Source organism: Gadus chalcogrammus, chromosome 8 (genome assembly GCF_026213295.1).
Source record: "Gadus chalcogrammus isolate NIFS_2021 chromosome 8, NIFS_Gcha_1.0, whole genome shotgun sequence".
Taxonomy (NCBI): Eukaryota; Metazoa; Chordata; class Actinopteri; order Gadiformes; family Gadidae; genus Gadus; species Gadus chalcogrammus.
This window is the reverse complement of record NC_079419.1, coordinates 19,240,741-19,259,900: the sequence shown is the minus strand read 5'-3', so window position 1 is coordinate 19,259,900 and position 19,160 is coordinate 19,240,741. Positions and strand designations below refer to the sequence as shown.

The window sequence follows — 19,160 nt, the reverse complement described above, 5'->3', positions numbered from 1 at the left end:
TACAGCAATGTATCGTGCATTTATTACTACATTCAGTTTAAATATTTGGTTGGACAACCAGGAATAGGATCCACCAAAATGTTCGTAAATTCTTGACCTTAACACACATCCTTAAATCTATGGCCGAACTAGAATACTGTCTTGACATGGATGCATAAAGGTAGGCCTGCATTTTTCTTTAGCTGTATATGGCCATTGCTTTTTGCCCTCTATTTCGTGACTGCAGTGAGTACAAGACGTATATATATTTTATTACATCCGAGCATAATCCTCGGATAGTGATGCGAAATGTTCCTTTTTTCTGCGCGCTCCTGCGTGTGTGTGGGAGGGGGGGGGGCGTCTACTCTGGGAGCCTCTACATCTCCAACTGTGCGTCACGTGTTACAGCTCGCGCTCTTGGCGAAGTTTGAGACTTCAGTCTTTGAGACACCTCCGAGAGATACGCACGTTTTTTCGGCCACACGGTTATTGGTATTTGACCTGCTCTTTGCTAACAACCTGCTCTTTGGATTGCTTTCCAATTCACATTTGCTGCAGTTTCTAAATTCGTTCTACATTTGTTTGGTGAGTTTTAAATAACGCCTATATGTTCTAATTTAAAGTGGCTGCCATGAAATGGAAATTGGGATCACTTTCGGTTTCTTGTTATAACATTTGGATAATCGTTGTCGTTGTGCAAATTCAGTCCTTAGACTCTCTGAAGGCAAGGAGTTGGCTCGGGAAACATGGGCTTATATGGCCCTGTTGTAGTGGTCAGCAAGGCGCTGTGCATGGGGCATCATCAGTCGCGCTTAACGTTTCTGAGGGTTGGATAGCCTGGAAAAGTTCACTGGTTTCGGCCGGTCCTGGGGACCCATGAAAGGATGTGAACATTTAAATTCATCTTATATGTCCACATTGGATTGGAATTGACTTAATACACTCATAATTACAACTTTGAAAGGTGTCAGAAATGTGTTTTAACAAGAAATGCATGAAAAAATCTATTATTTAAGTCTAAGATGAATGAACACTATTGCAACATTCATCTTTTTCCCAACAACCTGTCTAGGCTATCTACTATGGAAGCATATATGTAGCAAAATTCAAATGGCAATGCAATTTGCAATTACATTATGCAATTGACAATTCATTATGCAATTTTATAATGTAATTTGTAAATACGTTATTCAAAGTGTATTTTTATATGCAAAGTTACAATTCAATCCTCAATTAAATTTGTAAAAGTTATAACAATACAAATAGAATAACATTTTGTCAAATTCTTTGAGTTCCTTTTGTTACACCTTTCCTGCTTCTTGGCTCTCAGACCGTAGTCCGGGAGCACAGGGGAGACGTTCCCTCCAGGGCCGATGTCCTTTCGGGCCGGGGGTAACACCCTTCACTATAACCGGCAGTGGGTCTGTTTATAGGTCGGAAGACACGGGCACGGATTCTCTGCGTTTGGTACTTTATTCAACAGTACACGTAACTCAGAAACACAACCGGTCTTGTTTAATTCCTCCTAGACTGACACTCGCTCAATCGCTCGTTCACTCATTCGTCGACTCATTCGCTGACGTCACTCACACACACACAGACATTCTCGCGCACACACATACGCCACTCTCGTAACACTACACCCACTCTGGATGACAATCAAAACAGATTTTTCACTCCAGCACAATAATACACCAACATGTCCATACAGATATACAGCCCCCATACACATTCAATCTAGTTCAAAGGGTGCAGTATAACTAGTAGGCGTCGATTTAAGAGGAATGACGATAAAGTGTAGCTTGTAGTGCAAAGGCAAGAATTGAACAGTGTGTTGCGTTTAGTGCACATATTACAGTTGAGCAGAACAAATTCTGAAAAGGCATTACAATACCCATCGTTCAGACTACGAGTAGAAGATATAATTAGCATTTTAAGGATAATAGTAGTACTCTGTAATCACTCAAAATACTAACAGAAAAATGCAAACCTGCAGAACCAAATGCAGTTTACCCCATAGTGCATACAACAAGCATTACGTCAAGTTTTTCTTTCTTTTTTTTTTAAGTATAGAAAATAACAATTAGCTGGAAGAGCCTATAACAGTTGACTTTGTATCAAACATATATATATATATATATATATATTTTTTTACCTTTAAGTTCTCTTTTCTTTTCTCTTTTTTTTAATATATATATTATATTCTTTACCAAGAGAAATACAAAACATAAGCAATAAGCAACTTATTGTTTTTAAACATTGTAAACATTGCCCTTAAAGTCCTGGAACTGCCCATGAACACGGGCGCTCAGTGAGCCGGGCGCTCAGTGAGCCACCCACTCACCAAACTGAGTCGGTGGTCTACGCCTGCGCTGGGGCCTTTGAGAACGAGGGCTCTGAGGGTGCTGCACCGCCGCACAACCCCCACTGTCCTTTAACTCCACAGGAACAGAGGAGTCAAGGTGAGAAGCAGCAGCTACAGGGATGTCCACAGCTGGATCTGATGAGGGAAAGCTGGAGCTGTCATCAGTGTTGGAGAAGAGCTGGGGCAGACCCAGTAGAGTGTCAGCAGGATCTACGTCGTCTGGGGGTGACACCTCCATTGGTGTCCAGCTCTGGGCTTGCTCCAGGGCCCAAGTATTGTCCAGTGGGTCCCGGCAGCGATAAGGCTTTAGCTGATCGTGGTGAACCACCTTTACTTTAGTCTTTGGCCCTTTCTGGATTCGATAAACCAGGTCGTCCAACTGACCCAGAACGAAGAATGGCCCTTCGTAAGATGGGAGGAACTTCCTCACTCTGTTCTTGAATTTTTTTGTTCCTTTGATGAGGTACCACACAGCATCACCAACATTGTAATGTGTGCGGCAACAGTTCTTGTCATATTGTCTCTTTGCACGTTCCACAGACTCTCCGAGAGCATCTCTGGTGATTTGGTGCGCCAGCTCCAGTCGCTCTCGAAGGTGCTGGACATACTCAGGGGCTGAGGGAGCTGGTTCAGGGTCCGGCGGCAGGCCGGATACAAGGTCTACTGGCTCACTCACTTCCCGGCCAAACAACATGTAGTTCGGGGTGAAACCAGTTGCTCTGTAGGCCATGACAGCGTAGGGAATCATGAGGTCCCAATCCCAGTGGCAACGCTCGGCTGTCGTGGCCAGGATCTTCTGCAGAGTGGCATTGAACCTTTCAACTTGCCCATCGGACTGAGGACGGAAAGGTGTGGTGTGTGTTTTGTCGATCCCGAACAGCTTGCACATTTCCTGGAACACCTCAGACTCGAAGTTCCGGCCTTGGTCGCTGTGCAGTGTCTGCGGGGCTCCATAGCGACACACCCACTCGGAGGCGAGCACTTCAGCTACAGTTACAGCTTGTTCGTTAGGTAGGGGAAAAGCTTCGACCCATTTTGTAAAATAGTCCTGTATTACCAGCACATATCTGTTGTGGCGTCCAGTCTCATTCAGTGGCCCCATAATATCCAAAGCGATGCGCTCCATCGGCGCTCCGACTCGAACAGTGCCCATGGGGGCTTGTGGTGTTTTCCGTGGCCTGGCTTTTGATGCGCAGCTGGTGCAGGTGTTACACCACAGGGCGACGTCCTCCCTCATTCTGTACCAGAAGTATCGGGTTTGCAGCCGAGCTACCGTGCGCTCTACACCAAAATGTCCGCCAACTTGTCCCTCATGCATCTGTCTCATGATGTCTGGCCGGAAGGTGCGGGGCAGCAGTACTTGTGGATAGAATTGGGTATCGTCCAGGCAGTAGAAACGTCTAACCAGCACTCCATTTCTGATGTAGAGGCGTTTCCACTGGCTCCAATATGTCTTTGTGGCTGGGCTGCATGGTGAGACTGTTACCCATGCAGGACGCTCTCCGCTGGTTTCCAACCAGGTTCTGATGGGTGCAATGTCTGCATCGTCTTCCTGGGCTTGTCGCAGCTCCTCCAGGGACCAACCACCAAACAGTTCATTTTCTTTTGCCTTAGTCAGGTATATTTTCTCGGGGGACTTTAAGTTGTTAGAGTCAGCTGGCAGGGCCTTGTCTACCCCCACTAGACTTGCTTCTGCGGGAGCTGGGTGTCTCTCTACCCCCACTGGACTCAGCATCGCCTGGTTGATGTCAGAGTCCAAATTGCACTGCACAGCCTGGTGACTGATGTTCAACTGAGGAGGAGATGGGCTGGGGAGCTTACAAGGACAGGACTGACGGCAGGGTCTCCGGGAGAGGCTGTCTGCGTTGCCGTGAAGCTGGCCAGGGCGATGGATGATCTCGAAGTTGTATTCGCCAAGTCTCTCGAGCCACCTGGCGAGCTGTCCCTCAGGCTCCTTCATCCTTGTTAGCCACCGAAGGCTGCTGTGGTCGGTGCGCACCGTGAAGCGCCGCCCTAGGAGATACTGGCTAAAGTGTGACGTGAAGTCGACCACGGCTAGCAGTTCTCGCGGCTAGCTGTTCTCTGGTCAGCATCCTGTTGTTTCTACAACGCCATCCGGCGTGGTGGTTGCTTGACTGGGAGGCTTGGCATGGTTACGATGTCATGCTGAACCAGGCTGGTCCTGCCGAGGTCAGTGGGTCCTGTGGAGAACACATTCTCATAGGTGCACAGCAGCTGAGCTAGCCGCAGCTGCTCCTCTTGGTTAAGCTCAGTAGAGCTCTGGGCATAGAGCTCCTGTAGGTGCTGGGGGACTGGAGGGCGGCTGCTGACAGTCTGTTCAGGCTGGTTGTGGGCAACCACGTTTGTAGGCTGCGGAACCTCTACCGGCTGGAGGAGTCCCACCATGGCCCCCTTTTTAATGGTTACGGCACTGTTGCCTGGATTGAAGATGCGGAGGGGCATGGTCATATGGGGCTGAACTTCCACTAAAACTCGGGCCACTAACAGTCTGTGTTTTTCAACAAAGCCTTTGGTGGGGCTCAGCATCAATCCCCCTTCAACTGGATCTTTAAGGTGGATGTTGCCTCTTACCACAAACTCCTGCCCAGCCTCCAGCACCACCGTCCGGGCCACTCTCACTGAGTGCGCCTTTGGTTTGTTTTTGGAATCGAAATACGGCACCTCTTCTCCAAACAGCACAATCCGTTGATTCCCAAAATCGAGACGTGCCTGGGCCTGTCTCAGGAATGGATGGCCCAGCAGGGCTTCGTCACCAGCTATATCAGCAACCAGGAAGAGGACGCTCACCTGACGGTTGTTGATCTGGACAGGGATGTGAGCTTCGCCGAGCACGGGTATGTCACCAGGCCCAACACAGATCAGAGTCTCTACGATGGATGACTGAAGTGGAGGCCTGACATCTGGATGAATGGCGTTGTAATGACACAGAGGAAAAACACTTTTCCGAGCCCCACTGTCCAAAACAGCGCACACTTCTAGCTCGTACACAATCATGTGAATGTTCATTTCTTGACCCTGGGCCTTAAGGTGAAGCACAGCTGACCTTGAGCTTTGAGGGGACATGGTTGAAGCTAGAGCCCTAGTTGCATTTCTTGGTGAGGGGCAATTTCTCTTCATGTGACCCAAGCCTGAACAGTTGTGACACCGAATCTCATCCCATTTAATGTCTCTGGGGCTTTTACCTCTATATGGTGTGTGACTGTGGCTGGAAGACGAAGGTTTAAAGATGGCTGATGGGGGCGCTGTAGCTGTCTTTAATTCCTCTTCGTCGGTTCCCTCTCTGATCACCATAGCACGGGGCCTGCGCTCAGCTATGTCACGAGCTCCTGATTGCATGAGACCGGCGACATATGATGCTGCTCGCTTCGTGGTTTCATAGCGATGGGCAATGTCAAAGGCTTGGGCTAATGTTTGTGGGCGCTGCTCTAAAAGCTTTTGTACAATTTCTGCATCCCCTAGAGCATTAGTAAAGACTTCAACTCCTATGGCGTCCTGTTCAGCATCAGCCCTGTTGCTGTAGGCTACTGACACTCTCCCGTAGATGTCATCTCGCAAAACATGGAGAGCCTCACCCGGTTTGCGGACACGCTGTCTCAGCTCGATAGCTACTGCAGCTGCATGCTGCGAGGAAGGGCCGTATGCAGTTACTATCTCCTCCACCAGGCGGACGTAGTCCCACTGGGTGGACCGGGGATTTCTGTGAATGATGGCCCCGGCTGCACCCACCATGCAGAACTTCAATTGGACAGCCATTGTCTTTGCGGACCAGTAGTTAGCTTTAGCACAACTCTCAAACCTGTGCAGGAACTCTGTCCAGGGTGTGGTGCCATCATACTGTCCGGGTCTCAAAGTGGGGACTCTTTCTCGATGATCATAGTCATCCTCACTCTCGGAGGAGGGCTGATGTGACTTTGGTTGCTCACCTTTGCGAAAAGAGCTCTTTAACTTCATAGTCCGACTGTGCCCTGGCTGCGGCGAATGTCCATAGTTAATATCCTTTGATGAAGAAGGACAGGTGGTGCACAGGCATGTGGGGGCTGGGGGGCAACCGATCTTGGGGGTGCTGTGGATGTAACTCCCCTGGTCCGAAGAAAAGGGATTTGAATGTGGCGTTGCAATAGCAGCAGGTTGTGGAATAAAGTCACTTGGTCTGTTGGCCGAACCACATTGAAAACGGTAGCTGTCCTCTTCGGAATTAATGAAGGGGTTCCAGCTTGAGAACTTGGGTTGAATGAGCTCACATGGTGCCGCCGCATGCTTCATTCTAATAGGCTCCACTTCACGGTGGAACACGTTAGAAAGTCCATAATAACTTGTATTTCCTTCACTCATATTGTCTATGGTTTCTTCCACATCACCGTCGTTTATCGTTACGAACGGGTTGGACTTTGAGTAGCCGAGATTGCACGGGCTACGACGGCTAGCGTCCGCCATTTTAGCTTAGCTGAATCAGGTAAACAATGCTTCCCGCTCATTCTTTTGTCTCTTCTAACTTCTCCGGTTTATTTCACCGTTCATTCTTTGCTCACCACTGCGTTTCCGTTTGCGTGAGAGTGTCCCTTCGTGGTCGCCAATGTTACACCTTTCCTGTTTCTTGGCTCTCAGACCGTAGTCCGGGAGCACAGGGGAGACGTTCCCTCCAGGGCCGATGTCCTTTCGGGGGTAACACCCTTCACTATAACCGGCAGTGGGTCTGTTTATAGGTCGGAAGACACGGGCACGGATTCTCTGCGTTTGGTACTTTATTCAACAGTACACGTAACTCGGAAACACAACCGTTCTTGTTTAATTCCTCCTAGACTGACACTCGCTCAATCGCTCGTTCACTCATTCGTCGACTCATTCGCTGACGTCACTCACACACACACGACACTCGCGCACACACATACGCCACTCTCGTAACACTTTGTTCAAATTGAAAAGCTATAGCGTCCCCGTGATTGCAATCCACTTCGCCACGCTCCGTGTGTTGCGATATTCAAATTACATTTCAATCCGCAAAACGAACGCTTTGCAAAAGATTTGGCAAAACGGAATCCAAACGTTTTCCAAAACGGAATCCAAAACGTTTTCCAAAAAGTCAATATGCAAAGTGGCAAACGTATCAGCCAATCAGCGTCTGGGCGGGAACTACGTCACTTACTCATAATTTCCTTGTTCACGTTCGTATGTGTCTTGTATTGAACATGTATTGTTTTTGTATTGAATATGAATTGTTTGTTGTATTGAACATGTATTGTTTGGTTTCTTCAATTACACCTCTAGTCAAGCAAACCAATATTTTATTATAAACCTTATTATTTTATTAGCTAAATGGCATATTCATAAATGTAAATACCCGAATCAGAAACCGCTTTTTGTTGTGTTCGAGAATGAAACCAGGCAATAGGAATGGGACAGCTATTAAAACACTTAGTGTGTGTGCTCTTTATAATACTTTTATTTAATTTAATGCTGCCTTTTTTATTTTTTGTGTCTGTATTTTGTATGTCTGCCATTTCTGTACCCCCTGGCTGTTGTTGTAGGCTATTGCTAATTGTCCATAAAATGTATTTAAAAAAAAAAAACGTTTGTATGCGTCAGGTCCAGAGCATGTGAGCGGAACGGAGCGCCGCGCAATTCCCGCTCCCCGCTCAGGAGGATGTCCGCTCATTCGCTCTGCCGCTCAACGTTGTGCCAGGGCGCTCCGCTCAAAACCGCTCCGCGCTCATCTTAAATTTCCTGCCGCTCCGGCGAAATCGCTCCACGCTCCGCTCAAATTTTCAAAGTACTTCCCAAACTCCATCTTGCTACTCTCGCGGGCACACGAGCCGGTGTTGCGGGGGGGGGGGTGGAAGGGTCTCACGTGACGCGTTTTATCCAATCAGGTTGCTTGGATGCTCCCATTGAAACCCATTCTATTCTACGTGAACCACCTACATGTAAGCCGCTAGAAGCAGTTAAAATCGGAGCGGACTGGAGCGGAGTGAAATCCCCGCTCCGGCCTTTGAATTTAAAACCGCTCTGCGCTCCAACCCGCTCCAACCTATTTCTTCCGCTCCGCTCCACCACCCGCTCCACGCTCCGCTCCGCTCACATGCTCTGGTCAGGTCAAGGGTCACCAATGGAGGAGATTATTGATACGCTCCGAAGTTTGGCCGATGATGTGGAGAACAATCGTGTTGAAGACACAGATGCAGTTGATAGAGGGCATGTTCTGGGAGATAGGATAGCCGACTTATCCTCACTGGTACGTTTTGACGCCAGTGTGGTAATGTTACGCCTCGTCCCGCTACTCGGTCCAACACCCCCCTCTAGCGGCGGCAGGGCGTAACGGATTAATCTTCCCGCAACCCAGCTGTCGGCAATCCGCAATCCACGTTCCCTATTTCTGTCTGGGATCCCCAGTCTGCCGGCGCCAGTTCGTCATACACTTCGTATCGCCTACCCGCTCTATTGCCAAGTCCTGTTCGTATACCTAGTCCCTCTGGTAATCCCATTTCCCCTTCTCTAGTTCTCCTGCTACCGGACCTCCGCCTGCCTGAAGGCCGATTTAGGGTCGTTTTAGACCCAGAGACGTAAGCACGTAATTTACACAAGGGACTTGTTTTAGACAAGTTTTGATTTACGGTTCCTTTAAGGTTCCTTAAGGATTGCGCGTGTTGCAAGGGGATTCTCCGCCAGAACAGTAGGGGGAGCAACGAACGAATCTGTGGGCGTGGAAGTGGAAATCGCTGGCTTGTTTATATTTATAATTATCATAATTCGTTCTTGTGTTTTCTTCTTCTCCTTCTTCAAAATTCTTCATTCGCTTCTGTCACGGCCTTTTAAAAATGGCGCTATTATGCTGTAAAACCGGAAATGTGAGACTCCTGAAAGGATGTGGTTAGCTGGCCAATCACAGTCTTTGCGAGCTGCGTAGGGCCGTAGTGTTTTAGTCGCATAGTCAGGAATTTTGGCCGACGCACTTAAGCACGTAAAGGCTGGTTTATGCTCGGTTACGTAAGCGTAAGCGCAAGCGCAAGAGGCCCTTGCGCGCCCTTGCGCCCCCCTTGCGCGACTTCTCACGTCTTGCGTGCGTCGGGCGATTTTTCTAGACTTGCGTCATTTTTTACGTAAGCTTTTACGCGAGCCGCCCAGCCTGCAAGGCTGTGATTGGTTTGCTGGTCTGGTTACTACTTCCTGTCTGGAGTATCACCCGGCAGGCTCATATACAAAAGCATTAACCTGAAGTGAAGTTAACTTTGCTGCCAACACATTATGTTGTTTTAAAATGTAGAGAGATATGCACATTTATACAACCCCAATGATCAACAACTTCATCACCCCTGTTCCTCTGTCTGTTGCCATCATTCACTGTGTATGGGGAGAACACGATCTGGCACATAAACAAACCAACGACTCCCACAGACAAAGACGTCATTCTCGAGGTCGTCTTCAACGAAAAACTTTCCTCCACATATTACTCCACCTACTGTTCTGGCGGTAAATTGCTTGGCAACACGCGCAACACGCGCAACCTAAAAGGGAGCATGAATTGCTTTGAGTAAATTTTGCGCAACAACGTAACACCAACGCTGAAGCATGCAGCCGCCTTAAGGCTGGTTTATGCTCGGTTACGTAAGCGTAAGCGCAAGCGCAAGAGGCCCTTGCGCGCCCTTGCGCCCCCCTTGCGCGACTTCTCACGTCTTGCGTGCGTCGGGCGATTTTTCTAGACTTGCGTCATTTTTTACGTAAGCTTTTACGCGAGCCGCCCAGCCTGCAAGGCTGTGATTGGTTTGCTGGTCTGGTTACTACTTCCTCTCTGGAGTATCACCCGGCAGGCTCATATACAAAAGCATTAACCTGAAGTGAAGTTAACTTTGCTGCCAACACATTATGTCGTTTTAAAATGTAGAGAGATATGCACATTTATACAACCCCAATGATCAACAACTTCATCACCACTGTTCCTCTGTCTGTTGCCATCATTCACTGTGTATGGGGAGAACACGATCTGGCACATAAACAAACCAACGACTCCCACAGACAAAGACGTCATTCTCGAGGTCGTCTTCAACGAAAAACTTTCCTCCACATATTACTCCACCTACTGTTCTGGCGGTAAATTGCTTGGCAACACGCGCAACCTAAAACGGAGCATGAATTGCTTTGAGTAAATTTTGCGCAACAACGTAACACCAACGCTGAAGCATGCAGCCGCCTTTAAGGGGGGATATTTTACCGCGCAAGGGGGGGTTATGTATCTTACGTGCTTACGCGTTACGTCTAAAACAGAGCATATATCGGCCTTTACTACTCGATCCTCGCCTAGCCCCCACCTGCACGATCGCCCTCCCGGCTCCAGACCCCCCCGCCTGCCTGACTTCCCGATCCTCGCCTTGCCCCCTCCAGCACGATCGCCCTCCCGGTTCCTGACCTCCGCCTGCCTGACTACCCGTCCACCGTCTAGCCCGTGACCACCTGATTGCCAGCCCGTTACCAGACCCCCGCCTGCCTGACTTCCCGAACGCTCCACGAATAAATTCCTTTGCCTTTATCCTGTCTCCGCCTCCCTGCGTCCGGCACTTGGGTCCCAGTAACCTGTACCGTAACAGGTAAACAGAGTGGTAAACAGAGACCCACCGTAGAGATACCCTTGGAGGCAATGGGAGGTGACGTAATTCCCGCCCATACGCTGATTGGCTGATACGTTTGCCACTTTGCATATAGACTTTTTGGAAAACGTTTTGGATTCCGTTTTGGAAAACGTTTTGGATTCCGTTTTGCCAAATCTTTTGCAAAGCGTTCGTTTTGCGGATTGAAATGTCATTTGAATATCGCAACACACGGAGCGTGGCGAAGTGGATTGCAATCACGGGGACGCTATAGCTTTTCAATTTGAATAAAGGAACTCAAAAAATTTGACAAAATGTTATTCGATTTGTATTGTTATAACTTTTTCAAATTTAATTGAGGATTGCATTGTCACTTTACATATTAAAATACACTTTGAATAACGTATTTACAAATTACATTATAAAATTGCATAATGAATTGTCAATTGCATAATGTAATGACATTTGAATTGCAAATTGAATTTCCATTTGAATTTTGCTACATATATGCTTCCATAATCTACTTTTTCATGCTTCCTATACTTGCAAGTTATAAGATAAGATAAAACACTATTTGATAGATCATACTTTCATTGCCAACTTCTCCATGATTGCAATTAAAATATTCTATGTTCTAACCATGCATCTGTTAAATACCGTAGATTTTCTGAACATGTTTTCTGAATTTCTTATTCCTTACAAAGATACTAAACTAAACTTACATTTCACTTAAATTCTTTCCTCCAGTATTAGATTTGTCTCACAGTATCACATAGGCTACCACAACACACCAGGGCAACACACTAAACTAATATACCTTTTCATGCATTTCCTTTTTTCTTACATAAGTTATGTATCAGTTACCGTTCAGTTTCAATTATAAGTGTATTTAGTCAATACCAGTCTAATGTTGACATATAAGCTGAAGTGAATTTGAATTCCTGGCGAATGTCTAATTTCAAACTAACTTATCTGCGGTGGATATTGAGGCGTTCCACCTTTGGATGAGGACAGGGTGGAAGTCTCATCTGGGCAGCAGGGTGGAGTTGACCTAGCCTGGCACCGACCACCTACCTACTTCCGCTCAATTTTCATTTCACTTCAGTACTAGTGCTTCATTTGCATGGGTTCCTTGGAAGCCAGATTTTTGGCTGTCCAATCAGCGAGAGATGGAGTGGCTGAGAATGATGACGTAGAGGTTGCGCGCCAGTTTCAGTTGTAGTCAGAGGAAGACAATGGAGAAGGATACGAGTGAAGCTATTCGGTCTGTTGTGGGATCGCTGCCGAATATCGATCAATTAAAGCCGGAGCAAGAACAAGCTTTGCTGAGTTTTGTTGATGGCCATGATGTTATGGCGCTTCTCCCCACCGGGTTCGGGAAAAGTTTGATTTTCCAGCTGGATCCGTTAGTGGTGAAGGAGCCGGTCATGACCAAATGCTATGCGTTTGGTTATGGCAGATCCAGAGTGGCACTGGGCAGATCCAATCATTTTAAAACTTCAACAGACACCCGCCTCCAAGTGAGTGAACGTTTGTCAATTGGGCAGTTCCAGACCTTCTGTACAAATGAAATGAAGTAATATGGTCTGGTAGGACCAGGCTAGAGCTGACCACTTTTGCGTCCGGAATTGGGGAGGCAGCTTTCTCCATCACCCCTTAAGGGCTGTAGACCCACCTCTCTTTGTCTCTCTCTTTCCCTCTCTCTCTGACTCTCTCTGTCTCCACGCCTCCGCTTCCGTGCAACGGGGATAAATACAAACAAACACATTATCCGCAAGGTATTTCTGGACAACAGCGAAAGCTTCGTTTATTGAAGAAAATGTTGCGCAAAAGTTTGCCGTCCTTCTTGGACGTCCTACATTGTGGATCTTTGTTCATTGTGCGCGTTCTTCTTTTTCCAGCAGACTACACTGTGTCGGGGTGCTATGAGGTCACAATGCTAACGTAGCTGCCGCGGCTATCGCCATCCGGCTTAAACTCCCACCATAACGCCTCGTGCCCACTGCCTTCGTCCGTTGACTGATCCCCATTGACTTTGAATGGGGACGGACGTGCAATGCATTGTGGATCTGTGAGCTGAAGGCTCCGTCAAAAAGTTTAAAAAAAATCAACTTTTCCGGCAGCGACGGATCCGTCATCCAATCAGAACACGTATGCAAATTTAAGCACTGTGACACTACTCGGGCTCTGACGACCCTGGAAACATCCCCCATCTGTCAGCCAGGCCTTCTGAGTCCTTTGACTGACGGTGCAGTGGGCACGAGGCGTAAGGGTACGGTTGGACCTTGAAATGCGAGCCGTAACTGAGCTGCGCTGAACTGCACCTTCACTACTCAACCAAGCCGCACCGAACCAACCCGCACCCTCCGGTAGAAATGCGGCATAGTCACACTCACACCTATTGATGGGTCGTTTGAGACCGAATCAGTTTGAATGAACGAATCTTTAACAAGAACGAACCAAACTGATCCTTCTCTCTCGTTCGTCTCGTTCGTTCTCAGACTTGACTTCTTCCAGACCCACTAGTCGCTGACTCGCTGTTCGTTCACTGACTGTGAGTGGTGAAGGGGGAAGAGGCTTAGTGATCGAGCCTATGATAATACGATTCAATATCAGTGAAATGGTAAATGCATGCTGTCTATGTACTTTCTGTGTCATGCCAGATTTATCAAATATTTGAATGTCTCGTCAATCTGTCTCGTTCTTTCATGGTTCGTTCTCCTACCGGGACCCCCGCCATCATTGCTAAATCAAGTCTATTATCTTGCTGATATGTTAAACATCCAATAATCAACTACATCCCGCTGCATTTGGTTAAAGTTGTAATGTTGATTGATGACTGACTTCCACGATCGTTTGAAAATGAGAACGAGGGAGGAGCTGAGTCTGTCAGCTGAGAACCGTGCTTTCCATGTTTCGATTCACCGCTAGCGGAAACTCGACTGAACGAACTAAGGAACGATTCTGAACGACCGTTCTTGGCGAACTGACTGACACCAACTGAATCAAGGAAAATAATCATCGAATCCAGCACTAGTCACACCCAATCAGAGGAGGAATTTCCTGCTCTCTCCCATTCAACCCCATGCTATTCACCCGACTCACCCATGGAAATGATTGGGAGTCAATGGAGGCTGAGGGAGGAACGTCCTCCGGCATTAATTTTCAATAGGCGATAGGGGGTGCTAATGTCCCTTTACCCAGGAAAACAAACATTTCATATACAAAGGCATTAAAGTAGTCATATTTAAGGGCATTAGTTCATTACAGTAGTCTGGGCAAAATGAGAGAGAAATATGACATAATGAACATTTCTAAAACACACCCAAATAAAACAGGATTATCACTTTTCTCCCTACAGGGGTCCCCAGCAACCAGGATGCATTTTAGCAACAAGTCTGCGGGGTCGACCCAGAACAGTAGCGACTCATGTCCTAAAGGAGACTACAATATGGTCCTCAAATACCTGCTGCTGCCCATCAGCTTCTCTTTGCTCTTCTTATTCGGCCTCTCGCTGAACGCCTTCGTGCTATTCTTCATCAAGTTCCGCACAAAGCACTGGACCCCGTTCACCATCTACATGCTGAACCTGACCGTGTGCGACACCCTGTTTGTCTTAATGCTGCCCGTGGCGATCTACCATCAGGTCAAAGACTGGCCCTTTGGCGAGCCACTCTGCAAAATCACCTTCTTTGTCGTAAACGCCAATCACTATGGTAAGCAGTACGTGTAGTGAACAGTATTAGGGCTTTTAAGTATTTTTGTTGTGATGGCTACATAACTACATCTCAAAAACTGATATAGTAGCTAACATCCTACAAAGTGTGTGCTAAATTCAACACAGAAGAACTGTTTTGAAAGGTAAGTGCAAGTCAGAGATGTGCTCATAAAACTAGAGGGGTTGACTATGTAATATCGTGGCCTCAAAATACAACACATGACACATTACCACATTCAACACGTGCATAGAATGTTATCATATCCCATCATGTGTTAAAAAAGGTTGAATGCATACTGCAGTGTTAACACCCCACCTGTGCCTACAGGCTCCATTCTTTTCCTGTCCGTCATCAGTCTGCATCGCTTCATTGGCATCTGCTACCCGGTCCGTTCCCTCAGCTGGAACAGCACTCGACACGCAAAGCTGGTGTCCGTGGGCGTGTGGGCCTGTGTGCTCTCTAGTCAGGCACCCATTCTCTACTTCTCCGGGACCGAGTGAGGAAGCAACACACACAAACCCCCCCCCCCCCCACACACACACACACACAAAAACTGGAAGGCAATGCCCGGCATAAGGGAGTGTCATGTTAAAATTTGACTGTCTATAAGGTTGATTAGCAGACAAGAATATTCGAACCAGAGTGACCTCCAGTGTCCTTGTTATAAATGATTAAAGGGATACGCAGAGATATCTGTAGATTGGCAGATGCCTGTCAGTGTCTTACCCAGATTCAGACGAGTTTTTTAATACCGTGGGCCTAGTGTGTTCGCCTGGTTAGCATTATGGAACACATTGGAACTCTATGGAACATAATGAAATGCATTCCCCTCACATGAGCAGGAGCTAGGCTGTAACATTGTCATTAGAAGTGGCTAAAGGAAAGCAAATGCTAACCTGCCAACCCTTCTGGACACGGAAATGTGAATTTGGAATTAAACAACTCGTCTGAATCTTGCCAATTTATCCAATTCACAGATATCTCGGCAGCAAGGGTTAAGCATCACTTTCAAGGATGCCATAGGTAAAATAACATTGGAGATCGATCCCAGTACAGTTTGGTCGGGGAGTAGTCTTCCCTCTACTATAGCCACTGCACATCTCACCCAACTCTCAGTAGTTTTGGACGCCCAAGAAAGCTACACTTGCATCCAACCACAATGTATCTATTGTTTACCAGGAAGTACGGCAAGGACATTCTTTGCATAGAAGACGGGGGGCTCCTGGATGACTTCCTGGTCTACAGCTCCGTGATCTCTGTGGTGATGTTCGTCCTGCCCTTCATGGTGGTGATGGTGTGCTACAGCCTGATGTTGCGCAAGTTGCTGGAGCCCAGCTGGGGATCAGGGGAGGGCCAGCAGGGACTCGGGGCGGCCCACCGCACCAAGCAGAAGGCGTTGAAGATGATCATCATCGTGCTGATGACGTTCATGTTCTGCCTGCCCTTCCACATCTCCAAGAGCCTGTACTTCTCTGTCATATCCCTATATTATAACCACCGAGAGCAGGTCAGTGCTGCACTTATCCTTCAATCAGATTATGACACACAGGATCTGTCAGTTTAAATCTACATTATGTCGTTTTTCGACGAAGTTTACAGACACTACGTGAAGACGCATGAGAGACGCGATAAAGCAGAATAGAAGAGAAGAAAATACAATTGAATAATGGATATTGGATACCACATAAAGTAAGCACATAAAATACACCATAAGAAAAGAAAATGCAACTTCACATTTAAGAAAGTCTACTGGGGGCAGTTAATTTCAACATCAACAAAAGTTTAGCCTCTTTTTTTTCACATGTGAATTGGAATTCAAGTGACCTAAAATATTCCCATTGGCCAAGTCCGACCTAAGTGATTCTCACTGTTGGCGATAACCTGATTGAAATCAATATCACAAGAACGCATGGATTGAAGAGCGCTTGTTTGAGTCAATCTTCGAAAAATTTTAGTTTCACACTAGAGACGCTAGATGTCGGCAATACCAGCCTTTAGCTTGGTTGATGGAATACCCCCCAGGTTAGGTTGGCAGCGTTAGACACATGGTGATATAGCGATGCTATAACAGAGCCACTTCTGTGTCACAGCATACCTAGGCTTTGAGCGCAACATACCTAGCCATCCCGCTAATCGAGGTTCGTAGTATAGCTCACAGAGCCGCAGAAGGGTTTGTTGTCGTGACTTGGCTGAAACGCTACAAAGTCGTGACTTTAAGGCCACGTTTATATGTAGCAGGAAATTTATAGAAACGAATATTTCCCCCCTCCGTTTTCAAAAATAACACTGTGCACACAGCATCGTTTTCAAAAAAGTTGTCGTTTACATCAAAACACATAAATACGCCGTTGAGCGCCATTATAACTATGCCAAACCTATGGGCGGCAGTGTAGTAGAGCTTATATCGGGGAATCGGGCCCAGAAAGCCCGACCCGGCCTGAGCCCGTGCACTTTCTGTCGGCCCGACCCGACCCGACCCGACACATTAACCGTAATTATGAGCCCGAGCTCGATTTCAACCAGATTTTTTTTTAATACATATGTAACTTTGTACACATTTGTTACTAGGCCTACTCTGCTAAATATATATGCAAGGGATAATGTATAGAACGCCGGTCATTATCGGGAAAATAAGCCCCGACAGGGCAGGAGTACACCGACCGACGCGCAGCGGAGGTGTCCGCCTTGCCCTGAAGGGGCTTATTTTCGACAATGACCGGCGACGATCTATACATTATCCCGCTTATTACACGGCTACTTGCCAAAACGAAAAAATAACTTCACATGGTGTGTCTTTTTACAATTTATTCGTTACCAGCATTCTTAGTGTTGATCAGCAGAGAAATAATTTGTCTGCAAAGACGGTGACGTCGCTTAGCAACGGAAGACGCTGGGGTTGACAAGTCACCGGACTACTACCCATGCAAGTGAACGGAGCGTTCCACGGCATTGAGAAGACCCGTGTAATAAAGGCCTATAATATTTCGTCGATCAAAGGCCCGGCCCGAGGATAGTGATGGGAAATATTGGCCCGACCCGGCCCGCGGGTCAGATCGGGTCGGGTCGGGCTCGGGCTCGGGCAGAGAATCTAAACTCTAGTAGGGAGAAGGATAAAGCCATGCAAGCCAATCAGACTCCTCAGAATCAACAACAACGAATAACACGAGCGTCTTCCTGTAACAAAAAAACTGTAAACATATGACGTTAAGCATTTCCTGACATAATGTGACGCTTCAGAACCTAAAAACCTGTTTCTCCCCGTTGACACGACAACACATAACCAGCTTTTTCAGAAATCTACACTTTGGCCGGAGTTTTTAGAAATGATCGTTTTCTGTGACAAAAAATTGCGTTTACGTGTAAATGAGAGGCCAAACCGCGTGGAAATATCTGCGTTTTCCCTTTGTGTAAACGGGGCCTAAGTCGTAATTTACGGGTTGAAAAGTGTCCCTGGAACTCAGCATTAAATGGTGCGTTTTCCCAGGATGGCAGGTGATTGTTGATTGACAACACCTGCCACTATCTCTCAATGTCCTGAGAGCAATGCAAGATCTTCTCATTCATATGAAATGGTTCAAGAACATTTTGTTTGGATCTTCCTTCTGTGTCTCCTGATCAGATGACCTGTGAACAGCTGGACGCGTCCTACATAGCCTACCAGGTGACCTGTTTGATGCTCACTGCCAACAGCGTAATGGACCCCATCCTCTACTTCATGGCTGGCCAAGACTTTTGTAAAACCATGCAGAGGAAGAAACAGAAAAAAAACAGCAGAGGGCTTACAGAACGATTTTTATTAGGGCTGTCCAATTAACGCTTTAATTTCGATTAATTAATCCTACAAAAAATAACGGGTTCAGAAAATTAACGCAGATTAATCGCGCTTCTACAGTGCCCTTTGACCCGGTGCGTCATTTGCGTTGAAACAAAATGGAGGCAGACGAGAAGACGCTGCTCGGCCCCTTGAACGGAGAATTCAAGTTTAAACAACTCGGATGTTTATTGCGGGGGAGGAGGAGCAAGGTACGTTTTATTGCTCTGTTTTCTGGGAATAATTGACACAAGCAGAAACCAGAAAACAAGACGTTTTTCGTTTTTTCGTTTTGTCAAAAAAACGAAAATCAAAATCTTAATTTGTTTATTCGTTTTTTCGTTCTTACTTAACAAAACGAATTTACCACTCAATATCTGGTTTCCGTCGGTGGGCGGGTCCTCTTATTGGCTAGTGTGCTTCGTTGCCCTGTGCTCTTCAAAATAAAAGTTCTTCCGTTTGATAATGTCGACAAAAATATTACAGTATTATAGACACTAGCAGTCACAGAGGAACACACCACCCACAGTCAAGACTGACACGGCTTCAAATAACAATAATTGTATTCATAATCATTTGAAAATGAGAACTTATGAAGTTATGATGACTTCAGTGCAGTCGATGTTTAGCCACAGTTAATACATGCAGAGTAGACTGAGGGCTTACTACGACATCATTGTCTGGCTCTG

The 19,160-nt window shown here is 46.8% G+C and overlaps 1 protein-coding gene across 1 annotated transcript; it reads left to right on the top strand.

Moving 5' to 3' along the window:
* The first annotated feature begins 438 nt into the window (after positions 1-438).
* On the top strand, positions 439-18,714 carry LOC130388376 (P2Y purinoceptor 2-like). Its single transcript, XM_056597847.1, has 5 exons — positions 439-564; positions 14,303-14,657; positions 14,988-15,156; positions 15,840-16,167; positions 18,280-18,714. Exons 2-5 carry the CDS (start codon positions 14,321-14,323, stop codon positions 18,472-18,474), a joined length of 1,029 nt encoding a protein of 342 aa, XP_056453822.1. The 5' UTR covers positions 439-564; positions 14,303-14,320; the 3' UTR covers positions 18,475-18,714.
* The last annotated feature ends 446 nt before the right edge of the window (positions 18,715-19,160 follow it).